Source organism: Triturus cristatus, chromosome 11 (assembly GCF_964204655.1).
Source record: "Triturus cristatus chromosome 11, aTriCri1.1, whole genome shotgun sequence".
Lineage (NCBI taxonomy): Eukaryota > Metazoa > Chordata > Amphibia > Caudata > Salamandridae > Triturus > Triturus cristatus.
This window is the reverse complement of record NC_140594.1, coordinates 1049646612-1049671970: the sequence shown is the minus strand read 5'-3', so window position 1 is coordinate 1049671970 and position 25359 is coordinate 1049646612. Positions and strand designations below refer to the sequence as shown.

Genomic DNA, 25359 nt, shown 5'->3' with positions numbered 1-25359 from the left:
AAATATGCCTGCATATTTTCTAATAGTAGTTTGGCAGGAGCATTTTAGATAGTACATGCTCCCACCCGCTCAAGCAAAGGCATAAATGTGAACATGTGGGAAGAAGCATCCCTAATGAACTGTCTGAGTTAGTTTGGGTAAAATATCAATAGTATGTATTGGGGAAGTTCCAGTCAAGAGGAATTAGACAAGTGGTGAATGGCGCTGTTTCATTCCTTTGAAGAAATATTGTAAAACGAGGGGCGTAAAAGTTGGGCGCCCTTTAAATGGTCTCAACTACAGTTTTGAAAAGTTGAGGTTCATACACGAAACATGCATTAACTAATCATTTTAATGTTATTTTAGTGAAATAGGGAGGAAGTAAATGAATGAGTGATATTCCAGATAAAGTAGGTTAGAAAAAATCATAGAAAGTACTCCTCTAACCATTATATATATATATACCAGTGATGGTTTATCTACTCAATACTGCCTCTTGCAAGGTTTTGCAGCAGCATTGTAGGCCTGGAAATTTGCATTCAAGAGGAAATAGAAAGAGCTCATAAAACACACGCTGCTAATTAAAACATCCACACTCTATATATCAAAAAGTTAGATATTGTGGTCCAGTGTTGTTAATTAGAAGTGCATTTATTCATGTTGCATTATTTCATTTAACTTTTACTTAGGCAGTGGCAATAAGGATGCAATGTAGGGTATCTGATGCTTGGGCTCTGCTGGGCATCCTGGTGAATTTGAAGGGACCAAAGGGAAAGGCTGAGGCTCTGGATCCTTAAATCGACCTGGAACTGCAGGAAAACCAGTGGTAGCACTGGGAGAGGGGTCAGGAATAGTTGGAACAGGAAAAACATCAGACTCATTCTCCATATAAATGAGCTGCACTGACCCAACAGGCCCTGCAGGTGGGGGAGGCATTGGCTTTGATCCAGTATGTTCTTCTGATGAGCTGCCGTGATGTTTGTGTCCACCATTGGGTGGACCACGCCCACGCCCATGCTCTTGCCCATGCCCTTTTCCATGCCCTCTTCCATGCTTTTCGCTGTGTCTTTCTCCATGTCTATGCCCATGCCCATGCCCGTGAGGTTCACTATGCCTTTTCCCATTTTTGCGCCCATGGCTGTGAGCTGGGCGTTCCTCCTGATGGTTTCTGTCTTCTGAATGGGTATGGTTGTGCCCATGAGGATGATGATGATGATGGTGGTGATGATGATGATGATCATGCTTATGGCCTGGTCCATGTTTATGGCCATGTCTGTGACCATGCCTATGAGATCTACGCCCACATCCACGGTGCCGATGATGAGGATCAGGCTACGAAAAAACACATAAAAAGCATGTTATACAAAATATAGATTTTATTGCATGGTGCTTCTATGAATCTGTGCAGTTCTTAGTGGAATTACATTTTTAGTTTGACAATCACCTTAAAAATCAAATAAATAATATGAATGTATTCTCATGTATCAGGCATACATTTATCATTTTTTTGTTTTCTACATTTGGTTCAGTGTGCTTCATGCACATCAGAGGATGCCACTATCACCATGACACAGTCTTGTCTTAAATCATGGTATTGGGCTGTTTGACATTGCCATGATAAGCCTCTGTCAGGGTTCAAATGAAGGTGGATGTTGAATTGATCTCTCAGTGTTTTTCCATGCTTAGATTTATGGCATTGTTTATGGTGGACTACCTATGATTGGAGGTTCCAGTATATGAATATTACCTATGCAAGAAATAGGTGTACACTTGTTTATCCATTGCCTACAACATTTATTGCCCTAATGCTTGTGCTTTTGCATTTTTTCGTACTATTTTGAGGTGTGCTTTGTAAAGAACTCATGATGTGTGATCCTGCTGGAGCTAATAGTGGATAGGTAAATATCCCCTCCTGAGGCATGTTTAGTTATTTCATGCCCCATTTAATGCTAGATGTTTTACCAACTTGTCATTGGGTCTCTCCAGAACACCTTACAGATATAGAATTTCTGTACAGAACATCAGCGGTTCTGCAATATAATTTGCCTGCCTTTCCCTTCTCCTCCACAGTCTCATTTATTAAAAATGTCCCTTTTTCGGGCCAATGAGAGATGTAGCTTATGGGAAGCTAAGCGACAAATCCACTGTATAATATATAAACCTGCAAGACTGTGTGCTGTGCTTTAACAGAAAGAGAGCTGAGACCTTGTTTTATTGAGAATACAACTTCTTTTGTGGTGTGGGTGGTGGTTTTATGTGATGAGACTGCCCTGCGAGTTGGAGTCTGTGTGGCTTCATTTGCTAGCATCACTCATTCTAGATATTTTTGGAACACATTTCTGGACCAGTGTGATAAATGTCTATGGTTCTCATTAGACAGATGTCCGATGTGCTGTCAGGTTGTATAGTTCTCCGCTTGTGATCAGAGGCGTAGCTTTGGGGGCGGCGGAAGGGGATGCTTCGGTGTTACACCCACTCTAATAAATTAATTCTTTAGAAAATTGTTGGGTACAGATGCTTCCAGTCGGGTATGGTGAGGTCACTGTCTGATTTCACCTGGGATTTTTACATGCACACACACACAAAAGCATACACACAATCTCTCTCTTTTTTTCTCCTCTCTCTTTTGCAGTTCTTAAAACTGTTGGTTATTTAACAACATATTGTTTTTTAAGTAACCCTAACAATCCGCACTGCTATCCCTTCCGATTGTCTCAAAAGACCCTCATGCTCTGCTTCTCAAATAATGTATTTTACCATTACATGCCAGCGTGAGTGTTTGGAAATCTTGAGCTCACCCCCATCCCCAATCTTACTGACCATGCTACTTACCTACTGTCTCTGTCTGCTATCTGCAGAAAATGCCCCCAACTTTGATGTTTAAGGATAAGTACTTGTACTATGTCAAAGTAAAAAAATTGTGAGAGTGTGTAGTGCTAGAGGCACTCTTGTGGTCCGACACCCTGTGATGACCTTTGACTACCAATATTTTAGTTGACTTTGGTGTGTTATGTTATCCTTTCACACAGAAGGACATTATTTGTTCATTTGAAGAAAAAAAGAACAATAAAAAATGTTGTGAAATTGAAGAAGATGGTTTTTCGGTTTAAAGGTGTTGATGTCGCCTTTATTTTCAAGCACAAAATACATAAGTTTGGCTGCTTCAGCAGTAGAAGTTCCAGAATTAGCCATTTGTGACATTAGGATAATTACTGAGGTCATATGCTTGATTCTTCTTTGTGCATTCATTTTGTGTATCCATCAAACATTTATTCTTGCTGAGTATCCAGATTTGCATGAGCTATTTTTACATGCTTTGAAATGATTATTACATGCTTTTATGATTTCACTGTTTTAATGTGTGTTTCAATTATACTTGTGCTTTCAGTTCAGCACATGAGTCTATAATGTTACTGTTTTGACATGTGCTTCAATCATAGTTGTGCTTTCAGTTAAGAAGTTCAGTTTGTTTATATATGAATGTAATGATAGTCAACGGTCATGGGATGGAATGTAGTACTAGAGGCACTCTTGTGGTCTGACACCCTGTGACTACCATTATTTTAATTGACTTTGGTGTGTTATTTTATCCGTAGACTGAATGTACAATGTCCTGCACATGCCTTGCTTCTCTTAAAGGTTTATTTCTTGTAAACTTGCAGTCTTTCAGTGGGAGCTGTCACAGAGTAGAACAGCCATGCCCACAACAGAACTGTGGGATGTGCATTCGAAAGAATGAGAGAGTGAGTGAGGTGTGGAATGTACTTTTTGGTCTTGAAGCGCAGTGTTGTGAGCAGTGGTGCACACATGTGCACTGTGTTGTACATTGAGAGATGAAGTATGGATGCTATAAGCTGTGGTGCACAAATGTGCTCTGTGTTTTACATTGAGAGATGAAGCATGTGATGCTATAAGCAGTGGTGCACAAATGTGCATTGTGTCGTACATTGAAAAGTATTATGAAGTTCTTACTATTGGCTTTGACATGGCCTCATCCTGTTTTCTGACTCTGCCTCGCTTGAGGTTTATCTGCGTGCACAGCCACGCATGCAAGTTGTTTGGGTTAATGACGGTCAAGGATTGTTTTTGTGAGAGATTGTTTAATGTACCCTGGAAGGCTTTCATTAGCTTCGACAAGACAAAGGCGGAAGATTCGAGACTGTAGAGGGAACGTGGGAACTCCTTCCTGCCATGGCATGCCTGCTTGGAAGCTGGCTAGTCCTGGTAAGATTCCTCTGGTGCGGGGGAGAGGTTTCTCGAACCTTCTAGTGTGTTTTGAGGCTATAAAGCCGGTGTTTGTTGACAGTTGGGTTGGGTGCTCACTTACAGAGAAGACGTACTGCTGTAAGACAAACAGAACTTGAGTTCCGGTCAAGAATCCAAGCCAGCTGTGAACTGGCCTCTCAGCGAGAATTGGCAAAGAAGTTGAGTGAACGATCAGGTAAGGTGATTTGTTTCTGACTAGTGCCATTGTGATGTGTGGTTCCAGTGGCTGTGGTCTTTAGAGGTGTTTGAGCTTTGATTATTGCCATTGTGATGTGTGGCCATTGACTATTTGAGGTGTTTTCTTTGTGATGTGTGACTGAGTGAGGTGCACACCCAAAGTAATAATTTGATGTATTCAGTGTATATATATTTCTGATCTCTTGCAGGACGTCCCATATTACATTTGCTTGAGTCTTACCTCATATTATTTGCTGCTTGCTTATTCATGGTATTATTCATGCATTTAACTGTTGCATTTACCAAGTGCATTATTATTGCATGCATATAAACATATATATATATCTTTGTGTATTTGAATGTTGTGCTATTGGCATCTGGGGAAGCCTTTCTGTTAGACAGCATTGTGTAAAATAAAACCCCAAGGAAATATAAAGAAAATGCTTACCTGGGCTGGCTGGCCGCAGCCTCTCCTCCATCTTCTTTTTACGGTCTCTGCCGACAGCAGGAGACAGCAGGAAGCACCTGGGTTCCCAGGGTCCTCTATTGCCAATCACAATGCTGCAATACAGCGTTGTGATTGAGAGGGGAACTGGGAGGCTTTATATGTTACTCATCAGGCTGTGTAAAACAAGCCTAGTGGGAAAGATGCAAAGTGTGCAGGACTGTTTGGCCGGCCTTAGAGGGCCGGCCAAGCAGTCATGTGCACTTAAGGAGTGCAAACCACTCCTCTCCATGCTCTGGCCAACCCCACCCCACCCTGAGAGCCTCTGACTTCAATAGGAAAAATGAAATGATAATTTTTCCTTTTGAGCAGTGAGGCGACGCTCCTCCACCTTAGCGGAAGAGCCGCCGCTGGAGCGGTCTCTGCTTTTGACAATTGTGTAGTGCATGGTTATTACAAAAAAGACTCTTTGGTGAAAAGGCAGTTATTATGTCTCCAATGAAAAGTGAAGCTGTTGAATTTCAGTTAAATTGAAAGGGATAGTGTGTTTTTCTGGTTGTAAATGTGGCTCAGACGTGTCCTGTATTGAATATGATGAAGAAGATTATGCTTCAGTTTAATGAGGGTTAGCATTAAGTCAGTGAACCATTACATTAAGACGATACACAGGTGTGTTGCAAAATGAGTGTGAATTTGGATATACCTTACATTGGTTTACCTTACTACTTTGGTATTGCACTCTATAAATTCTTGTTTCATTAATTTTATTTAATTCCCCTACAGATCACTAAAATCTCTGTCATTGTAATTATGGGTCACACCACAAACGCAATGGTTTATGAAACAGGCATCACTATGACCACCTTAAAATTAGGGCCCTAAGAAATGGTGATTGATAGGGACAGGCCCTACAACATCATGCTGCACTTTGTTCGCCTCCCTCTCAAATTCCCATTTCATCCAGTGTGCTAAGTACATAGCACGATGCAGCTTGAAAGCCATGCAAAGGCAAACAAGAACTGATTTTACCTACAGAATTCAGCACCATGCATTCTTACCCGGCTACTGCTCAAGTGTCTTAACATACACAACTTACCTTGGGATCATAGATCTTACAGGAGACAAACAGGCCAGACTCAAAGGGTGATGAAGGGGTAAGTGAGCTACCATCGCAAAACCCAACATGCTGAAAAAGAAAGAAAGCATATTCCGTCAAGTTGTAAACTAATGATTCTATTGATTAACAGACTGATCCTGTTGCTGTCCTTCTGAAAATGTGGATAAGGGTGCTGTGCCTCTCAAATTTACCTTAACACTGTAGAATGGGGCTGACAAGGTCAACAAAGCCAGTGCACTGACAGCTTGCAAAGTCCTACTGGTGAAAATGTGGCTCTGGATTTCAGGGCAAGAATAAATGCTTATTTTTTCCGCGATCCTTTCTTGCTTTATTTAATAGCAGCCAAGATAAAAAAGAAACAAATCTACAGTTCCCATCAGGTTTGAGAAACAAATCAACACCCAACTGAGCCTAGCCTATCATTGGCTATGACCAACATGTCTTCTTTTCCTGCTGCTCTTTTTATGCTCCTTCGTATTTAACATTTCTCTTGAGCATATTTTGCCTGATTATAATAGTATATGTCAATTGTGGTATATAAGAAATTGCGCACAGTGTTGTTTATCTCCTCCTGTGTTATCTGTGTAGTCCCCACGCCGCTGCTCTGCGTGCCCAACATCTTTGTTTGGGTTGGCAATGCCATTTCATCCGGTCTGCCATCTCAAGAGCCTAGCTCCCCATTTTGCTTCCTGCCTCTGTTTCTCCTCTCTTTAAAGTAGGTATTCAACCAGCAAACTTGCTTCTACAGAAGTTAGTTCATTTCTGTAACTGGCACATAGCTCATCTTCCAATCATGGCTCTGGAAGGGTCTAGTTTGTACTTTCTTTCCTTTACTCTCAGTTTTCCTCCCTGCTTTTCACATCTTTCGTCACAGCTTTCCACAGTTAATCCTTTCCAGTTTGAATTTTCAAACTATTCTTTGAAACAATTGTCCCAAATTGGCCTGCTTCTTCATTGATTGTGTCTGCTTGTTGGTGATTTGAAACCAGTGCAATTACATACATTCAATATATACATGCAAATGGGTTCAGCACTATTTAGAAAGAGTCCGTTGTGTTTAAGGAATGTCCAAGACGTCAAATTGATTTTCAAACGAATTATTTTCTTTATTGGATCTTTTCACAGGCATAGAATATCACAGCCTTAACAGCATAAGAAAGCCATAGCCGACGCGTTTCGTCTCCTGCAAGGAGACTTCTTCAGGGCTATAGAAAAATATATACAAAGTATAATTTAATACCCAAAACACCACCATATATATACATCCAAATAGAAACATTCTACAAAATCGAATTTATACAAAGAACTTTTTTTAACTATACGAGATATCTGATAATAAAATGGCAATGATAAGTTAACGCTAAAAGAAGAGGGGCCTATATAACAGAAAACAATATATAGTAATATATAATCGCTGTTATATGAAGTTTAAATACATATCACTCTAGGATTTCATTACCATGTATATGGAAAATGCAATGTTCAGAATAAGCTCATAATATGGACATATTATCTCATTGATAATTCATGTCATGTCAGAAGTAATAAAGGAACCCAAGCTGATGTCAGTTTGCACAAATGTGTTCCTAGCCACTTAAATCACAATACCAAAAAAGTATAAAGAATTTTTTTTGTGTATATAAGGTAAAGAGAGCAAAACCTATAGACCAACATATTAGAAGATACAAGTTTCAGGCAATACCGCTCCTGTCAATTTTTGCCTGATTAATTGCTACTACATTTATACACCAAATTGGATTGAAACATTTTAGCTGATCCCTGAGATCATGTTCATGAACCATATTGCACATAATAGACAGATGCTTTCAGTATCACAAGCACCAAATATTCTGAAGCAAGTGAGATGTGCAAAAAACCTAGTTTATAATAGATGCATGTTACTAACTTCAATGTGCGTTGAAAGGGAATATTGTTCGCCATATACCACTTACCAAACAAATGACCTATTTCGTGAAGTTTCTTCAATAAAGGTGCAAAATCCTTTGTATAGATAAGGGCATGTGTAGACCTTCAATCAGTAATGATCAATACCTATCCAAATTTTTTTATATAAAAGCCAATATTTTAATATCACAGATGAATATTCAGTTAAAAAAACACACAACGGATGTTCTCAAGTGTATTTGTTTCATCAAATAGGAAAGGCTGCCCTGCAGAGATGAGATATGAACAAAATATTGGAGTTTCAAGAATAATAAATTAATCAGACAGCCACAATAATCAAAAGTTATTAAAACAGACCAAAGTAACACTCATAGAGTCAAGTACTATAGATCAATGCTCTTAAAAGTTTATGTCCAGGGGGAGTAGAGCACCAAATCATTCTCTACAAAATCAAGAAGAAACAGCATGTCAATTTGAAGAGATGAAGATTAATGTATCCACAATGGACTCACCCAAATAAAATAATATCTCTAGCTCTTTCCTGGTCGCAATTGTAGATAAGTCAAATACTCAAGCGAAAACTCCTTTAAATCTCCCGGTCCATGGTATTCAATACCTGGCGAAGGATATGAGTAAAAATCAGCGAAGCAATGAATCGGGCGGCCATCTTGAGATGACAGAATATTAGCCAATATTGAGTAGGTGACTATAGTGATGCCATTACATGGTGAAGTATATCACTATTATCTAAGCAAAAAAACAAGGTAAAAATACTAATGGCGTGTAGGCTTCAGAATTCAAGAATCTAGCGATAAAATTGCGTGTCAACATTAGCGCGTTGCATATAGAACATCCCCTGCATAATAAACACCCTATTTTCGGCAAAAACGTTAAATCTACATGTCCTTACCTAGCTCTTTCCTGGTCGCAATTGTAGTTAAGTCAAATACTCGAGCGAGAACTCCATTAAATCTCCCGCTCCATGGTATTCAATACCTGACGAGGGATATGAGTAAAAATCAACGAAGCAAAGAATCGGGCGGCCATCTTGAGATGACAGAATATTAGCCAATATTGAGTAGGTGACTATAGTGATGCCATTACATGGTAAAGTATATCACTATTATCTAAGCAAAAAAACAAGGTAAAAATACTAATAGCGTGTAGGCTTCAGAATTCAAGAATCTGGCGATAAAATTGCGTGTCAACATTAGTGCATTGCATATAGAACATCCCCTGCATAATAAACACCCTATTTTCGGCAAAACCGTTAAATCTACATATCCTTACCTAGACGGCATGGTAACCCGTATCCCCGTCTCTGCAGTCTCGAGTAATCAACAGAACACCAAAACTTGAGCGTTTTTAAACCTTCCCAGTTCCGTAATGACCAACACCTGACAAATATTGGAAATGGATGACGTCCATAAACCCAAAGAGCGCTAGTTAGCGCGGCGGCCATCTTAAAACAACAGGGTATATATTTATCTCCACGTTGTTGTGCACACTAATAATACGAAACAAAGCGCCTTAGGCAAATACAATTTAAGAATATATGGATTCTATATGGAATTAAAAATATTATATTTACGGAAGAAAAAAGAGAAGAAAAATCTAAGTCGTGAAGTTTCACGAGTTCAATGTAAAAGTGCCAGTAAACGTTCTAATGAAAAAAAGCACCAGACCGTTTACATATATAGAACCACAATGATCAGCAGTAGGCGGCGCTTAATGAGCGAAATGAAGACCACCGAGTGCACGGAAGACACAGAAAAACGGCGGCCATCTTAAGACCACGTGCATGTTGAAAAGCCTGCTGATAAATCAAAGAAATAATCAAATGATACTCAATGTGGATTCAATATGAACAAAGAAGTTCTCATCTAGAAAGATGTACATGGCCACTATGTGATAAAGGTTTACAAAATGGTTCCTGAGTCCATGAACAACTAGGACATTAAAAAGCCTATTAATATATTGTGTGAAAAAAATATAATAATTCACAATGTGGATCAAAAGGCATTTAGAATTCCACCTCATAATTAGTATAAGTGTAGTGTAATTCAAAAGAAGTGGCTCATAAACATTCAGCCTAATATGACAAGGCAACAAGACGATAGACACCCTTATTGGTCTCAAACTTCTTATGTATAAATGTATCAATAATACCTGCAAACATACATTTTAGTGCGACCAATCATGTTGTCAACCAAATACGATGTTCCTTAATTTTGGTTAGATTTATAAAAAATATGACCTCTCATAATAAATAAGGTGTGCAAAGATTGTTTTTAAAGCACAGATTATATGAAGAAGAGGGACATAAGAGTAACCAAAGTCCCACTAATCATCCAGGGGGAACAGTGTAAATAATATGTCAAGATGGTAATACCAAAGTTATAAAAAAACCATATTTTTTTATGTTCACGAACAGCATTGAATATATCCAATAAAAAATATCCAAACAATCTCACAAAGTGTGGTACAGTCTATATGTTATTCCTCAATGGTGTGACATCAACACCATATTGATGGCTTAATTTCATCACAGAAAATGGTATAATTCATCATTAACATTGAGACCAAACTTATTTGACCTCAGACGGCAAATCCAGGATGCCTCACGCTGCCTGAGTAGCAGTTCTCTATTTCCTCCTCTCTCTGGCATTTTAACATGATCAATGCCACAGAAGGTAATATTCTTGTCGTTAGGATGGTCATGATATATGTGTAAGGCAATAGGATATTTGGAGTCAAAGTTTCTTATTGCTCGTACGTGTTCCTGAATTCGCAGTTTCAAACTACGAATACTGCTACCAATGTATACCTTGTCACAGGAGCATGTTATCATATATACCGTGAACGTCGTATTACAGTTGATAAAGCAGTTTATTGTAAACTCCCTCGATTGTCCACTCCTAAATATTTTACATTTGTTTAGACCATGTTACATGGTACAATGAATTTGCAAAAATTGGAAAATTTTCCAGCTAATATAGTATCAAATAAACCCAGAGTAGTGTATCGCAAAAATAGAACTTTCAAAGATATACTCAGCCCTAGTTATATCAAAGGTGTACAAAACATTAATCTCGCATGGTTACCAGAAAAACCATTAGGTTTTTATACATGTGAAAGTTGCTCTATATGCAAACATGGTCTAAACAAATGTAAAAAATTTAGGAGTGGACAATCGAGGGAGTTTACAATAAACTGCTTTATCAGCTGTAATATGACGTTCACGGTATATATGATAACATGCTCCTGTGACAAGGTATACGTTGGTAGCAGTATTCGTAGTTTGAAACTGCGAATTCAGGAACACGTACTAGCAATAAGAAACTGTGACTCCAAATATCCTATTGCCTTACACATATATCATGACCATCCTAACGACAAGAATATTACCTTCTGTGGCATTGATCATGTTAAAATGCCAGAGAGAGGAGGCAATAGAAAGTTGCTACTCAGGCAGCGTGAGGCATCCTGGATTTGCCGTCTCAGGTCAAATAAGTTTGGTCTCAATGTTAATGATGAATTACACCATTTTCTGTGATGAAATTAAGCCATCAATATGGTGTTGATGTCACACGATTGAGGAATAACATATAGACTGTACCACATTTTGTGAGATTGTTTGGATATTTTTTATTGGATATATTCAATGCTGTTCGTGAACATAAAAAAATATGGTTTATTTATAACTTTGGTATTACCATCTTGACATATTATTTACACTGTTCCCCCTGGATGATTAGTGGGACTTTGGTTACTCTTATGTCCCTCTTCTTCATATAATCTGTGCTTTAGAAACAATCTTTGCACACCTTATTTATTATGAGAGGTCATATTTTTTATAAATCTAACCAAAATTAAGGAACATCGTATTTGGTTGACAACATGATTGGTCGCACTAAAATTTATGTTTGCAGGTATTATTGATACATTTATACATAAGAAGTTTGAGACCAATAAGGGTGTCTAACGTCTTGTTGCCTTGTCATATTAGGCTGAATGTTTATGAGCCACTTCTTTTGGATTACACTACACTGAAGCTAATTATGAGGTGGAATTCAAAATGCCTTTTGATCCACGTTGTGAATTATTATATTTTTTTCACACAATATATTAATAGGCTTTTTAATGTCCTAGTTGTTCATGGACTCACGAACCATTTTGTAAACCTTTATCACATAGTGGCCATGTACATCTTTCTAGATGAGAACTTCTTTGTTCATATTGAATCCACATTGAGTATCATTTGATTATTTCTTTGATTTATCAGCAGGCTTTTCAACATGCACGTAGTCTTAAAATGGCCGCTGTTTTTCTGTGTCTTCCGTGCACTCGGTGGTCTTCATTTCGATCATTAAGTGCCGCCTACTGCTGATCATTGTGGTTCTATATATGTAAACGGTCTGGTGCTTGTTTTTCATTAGAACGTTTACTGGCACTTTTACATTGAACTCGTGAAACTTCACGACTTAGATTTTTCTTCTCTTTTTTCTTCCGTAAATATAATATTTTTAATTCCATATAGAATCCATATATTCTTAAATTGTATTTGCCTAAGGCGCTTTGTTTCGTATTATTAGTGTGCACAACAACGTGGAGATAAATATATACCCTGTTGTTTTAAGATGGCCGCCGCGCTAACTAGCGCTCTTTGGGTTTATGGACGTCATCCATTTCCAATATTTGTCAGGTGTTGGTCATTACGGAACTGGGACGGTTTAAAAACGCTCAAGTTTTGGTGTTCTGTTGATTACTCGAGACTGCAGAGACGGGGATACGGGTTACCATGCCGTCTAGGTAAGGATATGTAGATTTAACGGTTTTGCCGAAAATAGGGTGTTTATTATGCAGGGGATGTTCTATATGCAATGCGCTAATGTTGACACGCAATTTTATCCCCAGATTCTTGAATTCTGAAGCCTACACGCTATTAGTATTTTTACCTTGTTTTTTTGCTTAGATAATAGTGATATACTTTACCATGTAATGGCATCACTATAGTCACCTACTCAATATTGGCTAATATTCTGTCATCTCAAGATGGCCGCCCGATTCTTTGCTTCGTTGATTTTTACTCATATCCCTCGTCAGGTATTGAATACCATGGAGCGGGAGATTTAAAGGAGTTTTCGCTCGAGTATTTGACTTAACTACAATTGCAACCAGGAAAGAGCTAGGTAAGGACATGTAGATTTGATGTTTTTGCCGAAAATAGGGTGTTTATTATGCAGGGGATGTTCTATATGCAACGCGCTAATGTTGACACGCAATTTTATCGCTAGATTCTTGAATTCTGAAGCCTACACGCTATTAGTATTTTTACCTTGTTTTTTTTGCTTAGATAATAGTGATATACTTCACCATGTAATGGCATCACTATAGTCACCTACTCAATATTGGCTAATATTCTGTCATCTCAAGATGGCCGCCCGATACATTGCTTCGCTGATTTTTACTCATATCCTTCGCCAGGTATTGAATACCATGGAGCGGGAGATTTAAAGGAGTTTTTGCTCGAGTATTTGACTTATCTACAATTGCGACCAGGAAAGAGCTAGAGATAATATTTTATTTGGGTGAGTCCATTTTGGATACATTAATCTTCATCTCTTCAAATTGACATGCTGTTTCTTCTTGATTTTGTAGAGAATGATTTGGTGCTCTACTCCCCCTTGACATAAACTTTTAAGAGCATTGATCTATAGTACTTGACTCTATGAGTGTTACTTTGGTCTGTTTTAATAACTTTTGATTATTTTGGCTGTCTGATTAATTTATTATTCTTGAAACTCCAATATTTTGTTCATATCTCATCTCTGCAGGGCAGCCTTTCCTATTTGATGAAACAAATACACTTGAGAACATCCATTGTGTGTTTTTTTAACTGAATATTCATCTCTGATATTAAAATATTGGCTTTTATATTAAAAAGTTTCGATAGGTATTGATCATTACTGATTGAAGGTCTACACATGCCCTTATCTATACAAAGGATTTTGCACCTTTATTGAAGAAACTTCACGAAATAGGTCATTTGTTTGGTAAGTGGTATATGGCGAACAATATTCCCTTTCAACGCACATTGAAGTTAGTAACATGCATCTATTATAAACTAGGTTTTTTGCACATCTCACTTGCTTCAGAATATTTGGTGCTTGTGATACTAAAAGCATCTGTCTATTATGAGCAATATGGTTCGTGAACATGATCTCAGGGATCAGCTAAAACGTTTCAATCCAATTTGGTGTATAAATGTAGTAGCAATTAATCAGGCAAAAATTGACAGGAGCGGTATTGCCTGAAACTTGTATCTTCTAATATGTTGGTCTATAGGTTTTGCTCTCTTTACCTTATATACACAAAAAAATGTCTTTATACTTTTTTGGTATTGTGATTTAAGTGGCTAGGACCACATTTGTGCAAACTGACATCAGCTTGGGTTCCTTTATTACTTCTGACATGACATGAATTATCAATGAGATAATATGTCCATATTATGAGCTTATTCTGAACATTGCATTTTCTATATACATGGTAAGGAAATCCTAGAGTGATATGTATTTAAACTTCATATAACAGCGATTATATATTACTATATATTGTTTTCTGTTATATAGGCCCCTCTTCTTTTAGCGTTAACTTATCATTGACATTTTATTATCAGATATGTCGTATAGTTAAAAAAAGTTCTTTGTATAAATTCGATTTTGTAGAATGTTTCTATTTGGATGTATATATATGTTGGTGTTTTGGGTATTAAATTATACTTTGTATATATTTTTCTATAGCCCTGAAGAAGTCTCCTTGCAGGAGACGAAACGCGTCGGCTATGGCTTTCTTATGCTGTTAAGGCTGTGATATTCTATGCCTGTGAAAAAATCCAATAAAGAAAATAATTCGTTTGAAAATCAATTTGACGTCTTGGACATTCCTTAAATACAACAGACTCTTTCTAAATAGTGCTGAACCCATTTGCATGTATGTTCTTAACGGGAATTTTTCCTGATTGAGGAGCTCAGAGGGAAGTGTTCCTCGGTTCGTTGCACTATTGAAATATATGCTAAGGACACTATTCATTTGTCAGGTGCAGTAATATAGCCTTCACCCTCTTCGTATTTGTTTAAAAATACATTCAATATATATATCTTTATTTATATTGAGTATTTTATTGCTTCACTCTTATACGAATGTAGAAGAATCCTCAATCTTTATAGCCTCGAGGAGACTGGCCAAAAATTTGAAAAGTGTCTCAAATGTTTGAAAACCCTTCTGCTTTTGCCCCTCTTGTGGGGTAAAACAGAAAAATCAAATCTACGACTATTGCACAAAACTAGGTCATTCTCTCATCTTCGGACTCCAAGAGATCTATTCAAGAGTTTTCTAATAATATGGCTGGGGTGTCTCTTAGCAGACAAAATTAAATGTTTTCTCAGTTTTCTAGGAATGTAGATGGCAACAGCTGTTCGTATGTGACTGAAGGTATAATCCCTTCAATTGTAAGGGGAATTGATCAATTGCAGAACATCCAGTCATCAATTGTAATTGATGTGTTAAAAGATTTTGGTAACTAAGATACTGATGATAGTAATGACATTAATAAATCATTTACAATAGACCCTGATCTTTTGGTTAATGCAGAAAAAAAAGAATTCTCCCACGTTTAACCCCACACCTATCCATCATCCACATTCAATAGAACTGGTCCCTGATGATCCTGTGGGTCAGTATATATCAAATAGTCTTAGAGTGGCATTGGATTGCCAAACTAGCTCTAGGTAATATCACAGCTATACCAGTATATTGTTTTTTTTTTTCGGTTTGAAAGACTCTAAAAATTGACTGATTTCGCTTGGTCTGATTGTCAAGATAAGCTGTTAAATGCAACAGGTCCTCTACCAATGATTTTGGACATTCTGAAGAGGCACGGTTAGAATTCAATATATTCTGTTGAATCGTCAAATGGATTTAAAGGGCAAGATACCTTTTAGGCAACACCAAAGTTGCAATTGCATATGCACATTGGAAAGGTCTTCTCTTAAAAAGTGGCTATATAAAAAGAGCGATGGCGGCCACCAAGGAAAGTCCTCAGGAAAAATGTTTTTTGTCTACTCTTATATTAAATATTAAACCAAGTATGTGACAACATTTACCTTTAGGCTCAAGCTCAGTTTTTGCTCAAGATAGTTTTCAGCCACCTTATTTTTGGTAGGGCCGACAGAGGCATTTGTTACTTTGTATCAACTCTAATGCGAACTACAGAGGTTCTGCTTTTTCAAACCAGGAATTTAGGGGCTCATTATGATGGCGGAAGGACCGCCACCGCCGGTCCTTCCACCATCATACTGAAAATTCCCGCCACCAAATTAGGATGGCGGTGGGAATCACAATGGTTCCGTCCGCCATAGTTCCACAAGTGGGTCCTCTTCCACCCGCCTTACGGAACCGGGAACCAGGGCAACATTGCAGCGGTGCCGTGCAGGCACCGCCATAGGGATTAGGGTATCCCTTTCTGCCTGTCTTTTTGTGGTGGATATCCTGCTACAAGAAGACAGGCGCAGACTGGCTTTGGGGTCTATTGCGGGCCCCCTCTGTGTGTGGGGGGGTGCACTGCTGCAGTTCCATGCACCAAGTGGCAGGCACCGTGTGGTGCCTGCCACGTAGTGCAGGGCAATGCTGTGCATGCATCTTTATTATTGCGGACGGTGCTGCAGCCAGCAGCACCGCTCGCAATGATAAAGGCCCATACTGGCGGGCGTATCCTAATACCAGTGGTGGGACTGCCGCATGTCTGGCGGGCGGTCCCAAACACCATTTTTGGGGCGGGGGGACCAAGTCCGCCGCCATCATAAGGAGCCCCTTAGACCTCAATTCTTCCCACAAAGAGGGAACAGTGCTTTAGACGCAGAGGTTGCAGAGTGCAAAGAGGACATTCTGACCCTCTGATAATAGGATATGTTTGGAAAGTTGTTTTTCAGGCTGACAATAACTACATTTAGATCATTGGGTTTTAGCCACAGTTCAGTTTTATATTATAGAACTTCATTCACAGCCTTTGCAAAATGTCCCTCCTGAAACTCTCCATGTTTCGGATGATCTCATTAATTAGGTATCATGAGAAGTAGATTCTCAAATCCTGGAAGATGAGATTCAGCCAACTTTTCTTTTCCTTTTGGGTTTCCTCAGCAATATCTTTCTAGTTCAGAAAAAAATCAAACGTGATAAACCTGAAACAATTCCGATGCTATGTAGTGTACCATCATTTCTAGATGGAAACTATTCTCCTTTTCAGAGATTCTCTTTTACAGGTAGATTAGATGGATTGTTTAGATCTCCAAGATGCATTTCAGATGGTTCCTATTTACAAAGATTTGAAAAAAAGTACCTGCAGTTTCAATGGGACAATCAGGTTTATTACATCAGTTGTTTCTCTTTTGGCCTGGGATCGACACCTTACTGCTTTACAAAACTAATGAAACTAGTAGTTTTTTTTTTTAGAGCTGAAGAGATAAGACTAATAGTTTACCTAGACAACATTATGTTCATATCACAAAACCAGTTCTCTCTTCACCAAGCTCTTTCAATTACCACTCATTTATTACAAAGTTTTGGCTTTGTAATTTAACTATGAGAAGTCCAATCTATTTCCTCAAAAAAACCCTGAGTTTTTGAGAATTATAATAGACTTGCAAAAGTCTATTCTTCAGTTATCACAAATCATATTATGAACAAATCTGAATGAAATGAAGCCAATTATGTGCATAACACTGATTTTCCTCATATCTTTGGCTCCTCGGATATCTTGTATTTTGGCCTCCTCCATTCACTCAGTTTTCCAGGACCTCTTCATTATCAAGCATTGCAAAACCTAACAACTTGACATTTGCGAAACAGATACAATTATTCTAGCGGTCGCGATCCAAACTTTGGTGGTTTGCGAAAGTCTAAGTAATAAATAAAGATGCCTTTAAATTCTACATTTATCTTGTCACATTTGCTGCCCTTCAAAGACAGAGGTCAAATGTCAGGCTATGTCTTCTGAAAAATTACTGCTTTTTTTTTAATATGGGGATCTGTGTTTGCTAACTTCTCTCACTTTGCAGTCAGAAATAGAAAAACAAATTGAAATATGTGGGACGAGGTTCTAAAAAGCTTAGGAAGCACTGCTCTATGGCTTGAAAAAAAAGGATGTGTACGCTACCATTTCAGATCTAGTATTAGAATCAGATTCAACACTAATAGGCTGGGCCAAGATTTGGTCAGTTCTCTACTGGAGGCCCATGGTCCAATCAAGAGTCTTCTCTGAACATAGATTTTTCAGAGATGATTGCTGGTTCCTTTGCCATCCGATATATTGAAAAACCAAAGGGGATGATTACGATGGCGGATGGACTTCAGTCCATCTGCCATTGTTTCGTATTTGGTACCGCCTACGAGGCGGCAGTCCCACAGTACGCATTACGATGCAACCGCCACCAATGCGGTCGCATTGCCGCAGTACAAAACAAAGACAGGTTACATATCCCTGCACTACGTTCAGGCATCTTGTGGTGCCTGACACATGGTGCTAGGATATGTAGGGGGGCACCACATATCCCAGCCCCAGGGATAACGGAGGACCCAAATCTGTTTCCACCTGCTGTTTCACGGCAGGTTGACTGCTGCAAAACGACAGATGGAAACGGATATCATAACTCCTACAGAGGTGCCTGCAATGCAGGGACTAGTGGTTGTTCCGATGGGCTGTCGGATTGAATCCGCCCACCTGTACCGTGGCAGTCGATCTTTCCGACCGCTACACTCTCGCCCGCCATTGTAATAGGGCAAGCGGTAACCCGCATTACGACGGCAGAGCAACCGCCACTGACAGCCCCAAAGTAGTTTTTACAGGCAAATTGAGAATGGACAATCTAATGGCAGTAAAAACACAATCATTTAGGTGGAATTCAAGCCCCTTGCAGAGTTGGAAAAAGGATTTAGGGAGTCTTCTCTCCAATGAAATCTCAGTTGAGGAAGAGTACACTTTGGGAAATGTAAATATCTTAGCAGGCTGTTATTCAAGACATCTTCAAGAACTCAATCATTAGCACCTGCATCTTTTCCTGTTCAGGAACACCTGTTTGAAGTGAGGTCTCCTCACATAGATTTCTTTGCCTGTTGTCTTCCCTTTTAAATGTGAAGGGCAGATCTCCTTTCATCTACTGTGGATGCCTTTTTTCAAGACTGGTCTCCAGACATTAAGGGCCTCATTACAATGTGATTTCGGAGTCACATCGCAGGTTTCAATTCTGACAATGCAGGAGGTCGAAAGTTAAACCGGCCGGTCATTCCGTCTGGATTCCGAAGGGCTCAAGGAGCCCAGTGGCCAGTCGGAGGCCCCACTGTAATCCCTATAACCGCCGTTTTTGCCGTTGGGATTACGATGTCGGTTTCCAACAGACTTTCCATGTCGGGCCTTCTGAAATGAAAACCATGTCAGAAAGCAACTTTGGGGGCCCCTAGGAGGGCCCCCTTCTCTCTGCGGCCTCTGCTTGGGGGCCGAGGGGGGACCTATAGTGCCCCCCTGTTAATCACTGCACCGTGCGGCACACATGGTGTAGAGATTACCAGACACTCCCATTTCTCTCTGGGAGCTTGTGCTACGGGCGTTTTACTATGTAATACTATGTTTTGTCTCTTCTGGTTTAATTGAATTATTGCTTCTCTGAGAATAATTTTTACAAAAATGTACTTTGTTGAAACCGATCCCAGACATGGTTGGCGTCTGACCCTAGCGGGCCACCATCAAAGTGACAGCCATTAATTAGAGTATTTAGCAATTTGCGACCTACCTCATTATAATGAGGTGGGTGGAAGTACTACCCACTCTGATTTGGAGATGCTGTAGGCATTCTTTTCAAACTCTGAAGCAGTATGCAATGTGTCAATGTTTTGCGATTGAAATAATGTCACAAAACATTGTAAAATCACCAACTTTTGCAGCTGGGTGGAAATATATTCCTTTGCAAACACTTCCCCTTTGTGAATGGAAAAAAGTTTGTTGAGGAAGTAGGCCACCACTCCCGACTGTCAGACAAATGTAAAAAAAAAATGCAAATATATATTTTTAGGCGTAGCTTTGTTTTCTTTAAGTTTGCTTTATTGAAAGATATTCACAGATATGGTGGCCTGCTGACCCTAGCTGGCAACCAGCTCTGTGATGGCCACCGACTTAAGTAAATCTCAATTTGCAATATACCTCATTAATAATCATGACATAGGTCATATTGCGACTAACTCCGAATTAAAATTTACATAACTGACCACTTAGTACACATGTCAGTTCATTAAATTATTTACTGGTCCAACAGTACTGGTCACAAATGGCAACTCGGTTTTTGCAACCAATAATTACTACTTTGGGCCCTAGACTTGCAGTGAGGACTATGATAAGATATAAAGTGCTCAATTCCTTAGTAATAAAATATGGATGCAAAGGCGTTCAAAGTAGATGAATGTAAAATTGTAATACTGCCAGATAAATTGTTTAGCATCAACTGTTTTGCAATTTCATTACATTGTTAAAGTTTGCATTTCTTTCCATTATGCTTTTGGAGAATTTGCACAGTTTGTTTTTCATTTGAACGTGTTCTAAAAGAAATTGCAATAAGTCAGTTTGATTGTTTTTCTCACCTACAATCGCTACTTATTCTGACCCCCTCTCCTGCAATTAAAATGAATACACATTTTACAAAATGCCATGAAATAGGGCCATCTTCCATAAAATTTTAAAATGTTAATTGAAGTGAATCTTTAAACTTTCTACAATGTTTTTAATTATACCGCATTTAATATCAGAACATGATGCACTGCTGCCTCTGAACAGCGTTTGTGCAGGTTATGATGAAGTATGTTTTTAGCGATGTACTTACTGCTTTATCATCTTCTAGAACCTCGCAATCAGAAGTATTTTCTACTAATCTGGAACAATTGGTCTCTCTAATACTGAATTCGACAAAATATGATGCTCCATCCATCCACTGAAAGATGAAAGATACCATTATGAAAAATATGCCAGTAAATGTTAATATTTATAATACATGGACATACAAGATATTATTAAGACCAGTCTTAACATCAGATATTCTGCATAACTGTAATGCATGTTTAATGCTTTAGATATTACCGTGCATGATAACTGGAACTAAAAGATGCCATATATATCACTTTAAATTTGTGATTACAAGCAACATACTAACCACGGGAATTTATGCTATTGGGGCGATAGCTGAGGATTGATTGTAGTTTCATGCATAATTGATGATTTTTTGCTAATGAACGCCGACTCCAACACTTCTCAATTTGCATGGAACATGATTGTTTGCTCAACATTGATACACCTTCTGACATATTCTAATAAAACCAATTTTATATGTCCTTAATATGTAATAACCTTTAAACATTTACCCATCCCCATTTTCTAAAGTACATGTACAAATTTTATGGAATATCTGTCAAAAACAAGACAACCTCAGAAGTTCAACAATTTCTTCAGACAACTTCAGAAGCTACTTTTTGAGTCTTGCTAGTGGGAAGTTGGTAGTTACCTGCATCGATGCCTTTTCGACCTTATCAAGCATGAAGTAGTTGGTGTTGTTACTTTCCTCGTTGTATTTTTCAACAAGTGCTTCTGCTTTCTCTACATATTTAGGTGTGATTCGAGCTAAAAGTGGGCAATCTGGGCACATATCAGCAATCATTCGTGGTGGAACTGTGAATGTAAAAAAATTATTACATTCTTCAATACACTGATATTTTTATGTTATGTTGTACTGAGATGCAGAAAATTATGTATACATATTTGTTTTATAAAAATCAGACTGTACTCAAAGATGACCAGGCAATCAATATGGCTAAGACTCTAGCGTACATAAGGAACATTAACTTTGTAGTTCACTTGTTTATTATGTAATGCTATTTTGCTATTTCTTTTACATTTTTACTCACTCTACTCCCCACCTAGCCTTTGTGTGTTAATACGTTACTCATGCATTATTTTGATTTATTGAAGTGATACTTTACCTGTGCTTAGGGTACAATTGTAACTGTAAAGTTTCACTTTCCTCCAGGGCAAATTGAGATATAGCACAGCTTTGCATTGTCCAAACACCTAGGTGCAGAAACAGGTCACATTATGCATGGAATAGCATTCATTTGCTATGTTACATAATTCTGTGTGGTCAAAATGCCCTATATTCATCTGTCATTGATTTATCATTCCATTTTTTTAATGTTGTAATCTATATATCCGGCATTGCAGCATGTGTGCCTTGTGTTTGATGTACTCCATTTAATGTTGTTAACAGACAAACCTCTTGCCATTAGAACTCTAGAATGGAACACAGTGCAAAGGAAGCCCATTGCCAACATGTGGGTCAGTGACAAAGTACCTTCAGTAAAAAAATGAGTGGTGAGCACTCTGAAAAGGTAGTTCTAGAAACCTTTAACAAACCTTGCAAGCCAGCATAATTCGTGAATTAGGCTTTTAATAATAAAAATAAACAGCACGTGTTGCTTTACTTTAGAGAGAAATGAGATATTCAGGTTATGTTGCCTGACATCAATAAGAGAGGGGAGTTTGATGAATGGGTTAATAAGCTGTCTTAGTGGAAAAAACAGTACCTCTACAAAGAGGCGGCGGCTCATTGGTGTGGATGAAAGCTAACTAGTTTTTTTGGTTATGTTTTTTTAGTTCAGCACTGAACAGAAGGTGACTGTCACAAATATTGATTCCAGAATATCACGTGGAATTAATATCATGCCAAAAATATTGTCACAACAAAACTATTGTGGAACAGAATAGCAATGGTAAGAATATTGTGTTTTTTTGTACACAATATTTTTTTTAATGTTGTTCTATTTAACATTGTTTACTTTAATATAGTTGTAATAAATATTGTTTTAATTAATGTACTATATATTAGTTGCTAATTTATTTTAGGTGTTAGTTTTTAGTGTGATTGCTATAGTTCTTTAAATATAAATAGTAATTTTGAATGTGTAATTTATGTTTTTCATTTAATTAGTCATTTATAATGCAGTAGTGGGTTGTTGGATTTCTAGGGGAATAGGGTGGTAAGTTAGTTAAATTATAGTTTATTGATGTTGAACGTCAGTTAACTTTAAATTGTACATTAAATATTCAATTGGTTATTAATTATGTTAACCGTTTATTGCTTAATTGTTATTTAATTTACGTTTATTTTGTTAATATTATTATATTTTCTATGTATTATAATTGAATTAGTATTTTACATTTTAGAAGTGGGATGTTGGGTTTGTAGTTGAATATGGTGGGAAGTTATTTAAATTGAAATTGCTTATTTCATTATTTTTTTAATATTTTAATATTTAATTGACAATTAATTAGGCAAATCTTAATTGGTTTGCATTATGTGCGTTTTTTATTTTACATCAAATATTTTTAAGTGTATTTAATAATATTTGTAAAATGAATTTTTGTTTTTTAATATGATCATTTTTTGTTATTCCTAAATTAAAATTGTTTTTCATATATCTTGTTTTTTAAAACAATTTGTTTTAATAATGTTCTGTTGTTAGGTCTTGAAATGTTTTATAAAGCAATTATAGATCAGAATGGTATATGTAACCGCTGTTGCTTAGACTGGGGAGGGAATAGTACATCTTACCTCACCAAAGTCTAAAGCTTTCCCTGCTGTTACTTAGATGGAAGTTGGAATAGTAAATCTAACCTCTCCAAATTCCAACACTTTCCCTACTATTGCTTAGACTGGAGTGAGAATACTAAATCTAACCACTCCGAAATCCAAAACCTTCCCTACTGTTATTTAGACTGTAGTGGGACTAGTACATCTAGGGCAATATTCTCAAGAACGTGTGATAATTATCGCAAAATTAGCTGAACGCAACTTTGCATATCGCAGTCTATCTCGGGAAAATAACGCTGTGTTAACGTTGTATTCTCAACACGGCGGTACCATGCGGTAGCCTCACGACAACGCGTCAAATGACAGTGTTAAAATTAACGCGAGGCCGAAAAAATGTAAAACACGAACGTGAAAAAAGTTCCGATGTGGCCAATCACGCTATAAAAATCAGCGATAACCAGCGACAGACCTGCAATTCCCACACATCATGCGGGAAAATGCACTATAAAAGCACCGAAAAAAATATATATATATTTCAACTGCATAGCACCATGGAGGAAGCCGGAGCAAGTACAGAGGACAACCAGAACCCACAAGCCTCCAGGAGGACCAGCCTGCGACCTCGGGGTCACGGAAGGGCAAGGAGAAGAAGATGAGGAAGACGAGGTTCAGTCCACACGAAAACAGAATCATCATCACGGAGGTGATAGAAAACCACCAACAACTGTTCGTCACCTCCAACGTGTCATTGGCAAATAAAAATACAATATGGCAGGCCATCCTGGACAAGGTGAATGCAGTTGGAGTGACGAGGAGGACAATTGGAGAGGTCAGGAGGCGCTGGAATGACGCGAAGCGCAAAACCAAGAAGAAACTCGCTGAGAACCATCAGGCAGCAATGCAGACTGGATGTGTCAGTCCAGCAGAACACCAGGAGCTGGATGAGATGAAGGAAATGGTGTCCACAGGCATCAGTGGGGAGACGGTGGCAGGAGTTGGGTGTCCGGGCACTGCTGGACATGACCTGACACAACAGCTCCAGGGTGAGTACCAAACAGGGCCTGGGGGGACAGGGGGAGATGGGAACAATGGCACACATGCACAATTAAGTAGAGCACACTGCACACCCACAATGACTCTGGATCATGTCCCTGATCCACTTGGCACACTGCAGCACACATACAAACAGCAAGTAGGCCCACGTCCACTATGGGCACAAAGGGGTCCCTCCCCACACAGCACCAATCTCACAACCAACCCATGCACACGTGTTAAAACCAGCAAAGCTGCGTGTCTGTGAGCCACACTGACAATGCAAGTGACACTGCATGACGAATAGCATGGCTGCAGTCCAATTATCATGACATGGTGCACGCCACAACACTGAGGTGGCTGAGTGTGGAACACATCCGGAAAGGAGCAGGTCACACTCTGACACATCCACGTGCACAAACAACCCCTGACGTCAACAACACATCTGTGGATAAACCATGCCCAAGAGTCCAAGATCCAAAAAAGAGTCAAAATTAGCCAAGTCTGCAACATCTCCGCACTGTAGAAGCACAGAAGTCAAAGGCACACCGCATGAAAGGGATAAGGGGCAGCAAAATCTCAGCTGCAGGGGCGACTCTCCCATAATGCAGCACACACACATAGCAATAACAGCACATCAACATTGACGACAATGTGGTACAAAGTGTAGCACTCTCACCACAGAACAGAGTACACAACTGGTTCCGCTTGTGCGTAGAAACTGGCCAATCACATCTGGCATAGCAAGAAACTGTGAG

At 38.6% G+C, this 25359-nt stretch overlaps 1 protein-coding gene across 1 annotated transcript in view; it reads right to left on the bottom strand.

Annotated features, from left to right (window-relative positions):
* Window positions 1–609: 609 nt before the first annotated feature.
* Window positions 610–25359, bottom strand: part of LOC146785931 (fetuin-B-like) — a 43785-nt gene continuing 19035 nt past the window's right edge. Inside the window, exons 3-7 of the mRNA XM_085635331.1 lie at window positions 21963–22050; window positions 21488–21651; window positions 20813–20920; window positions 5964–6053; window positions 610–1311 (exon numbers count right to left, since the gene is read on the bottom strand). Coding sequence (XP_085491457.1) covers window positions 661–1311; window positions 5964–6053; window positions 20813–20920; window positions 21488–21651; window positions 21963–22050 — 1101 coding nt within the window. The 3' untranslated portion in view covers window positions 610–660. The remainder of the gene's footprint in view (window positions 1312–5963; window positions 6054–20812; window positions 20921–21487; window positions 21652–21962; window positions 22051–25359) is intronic.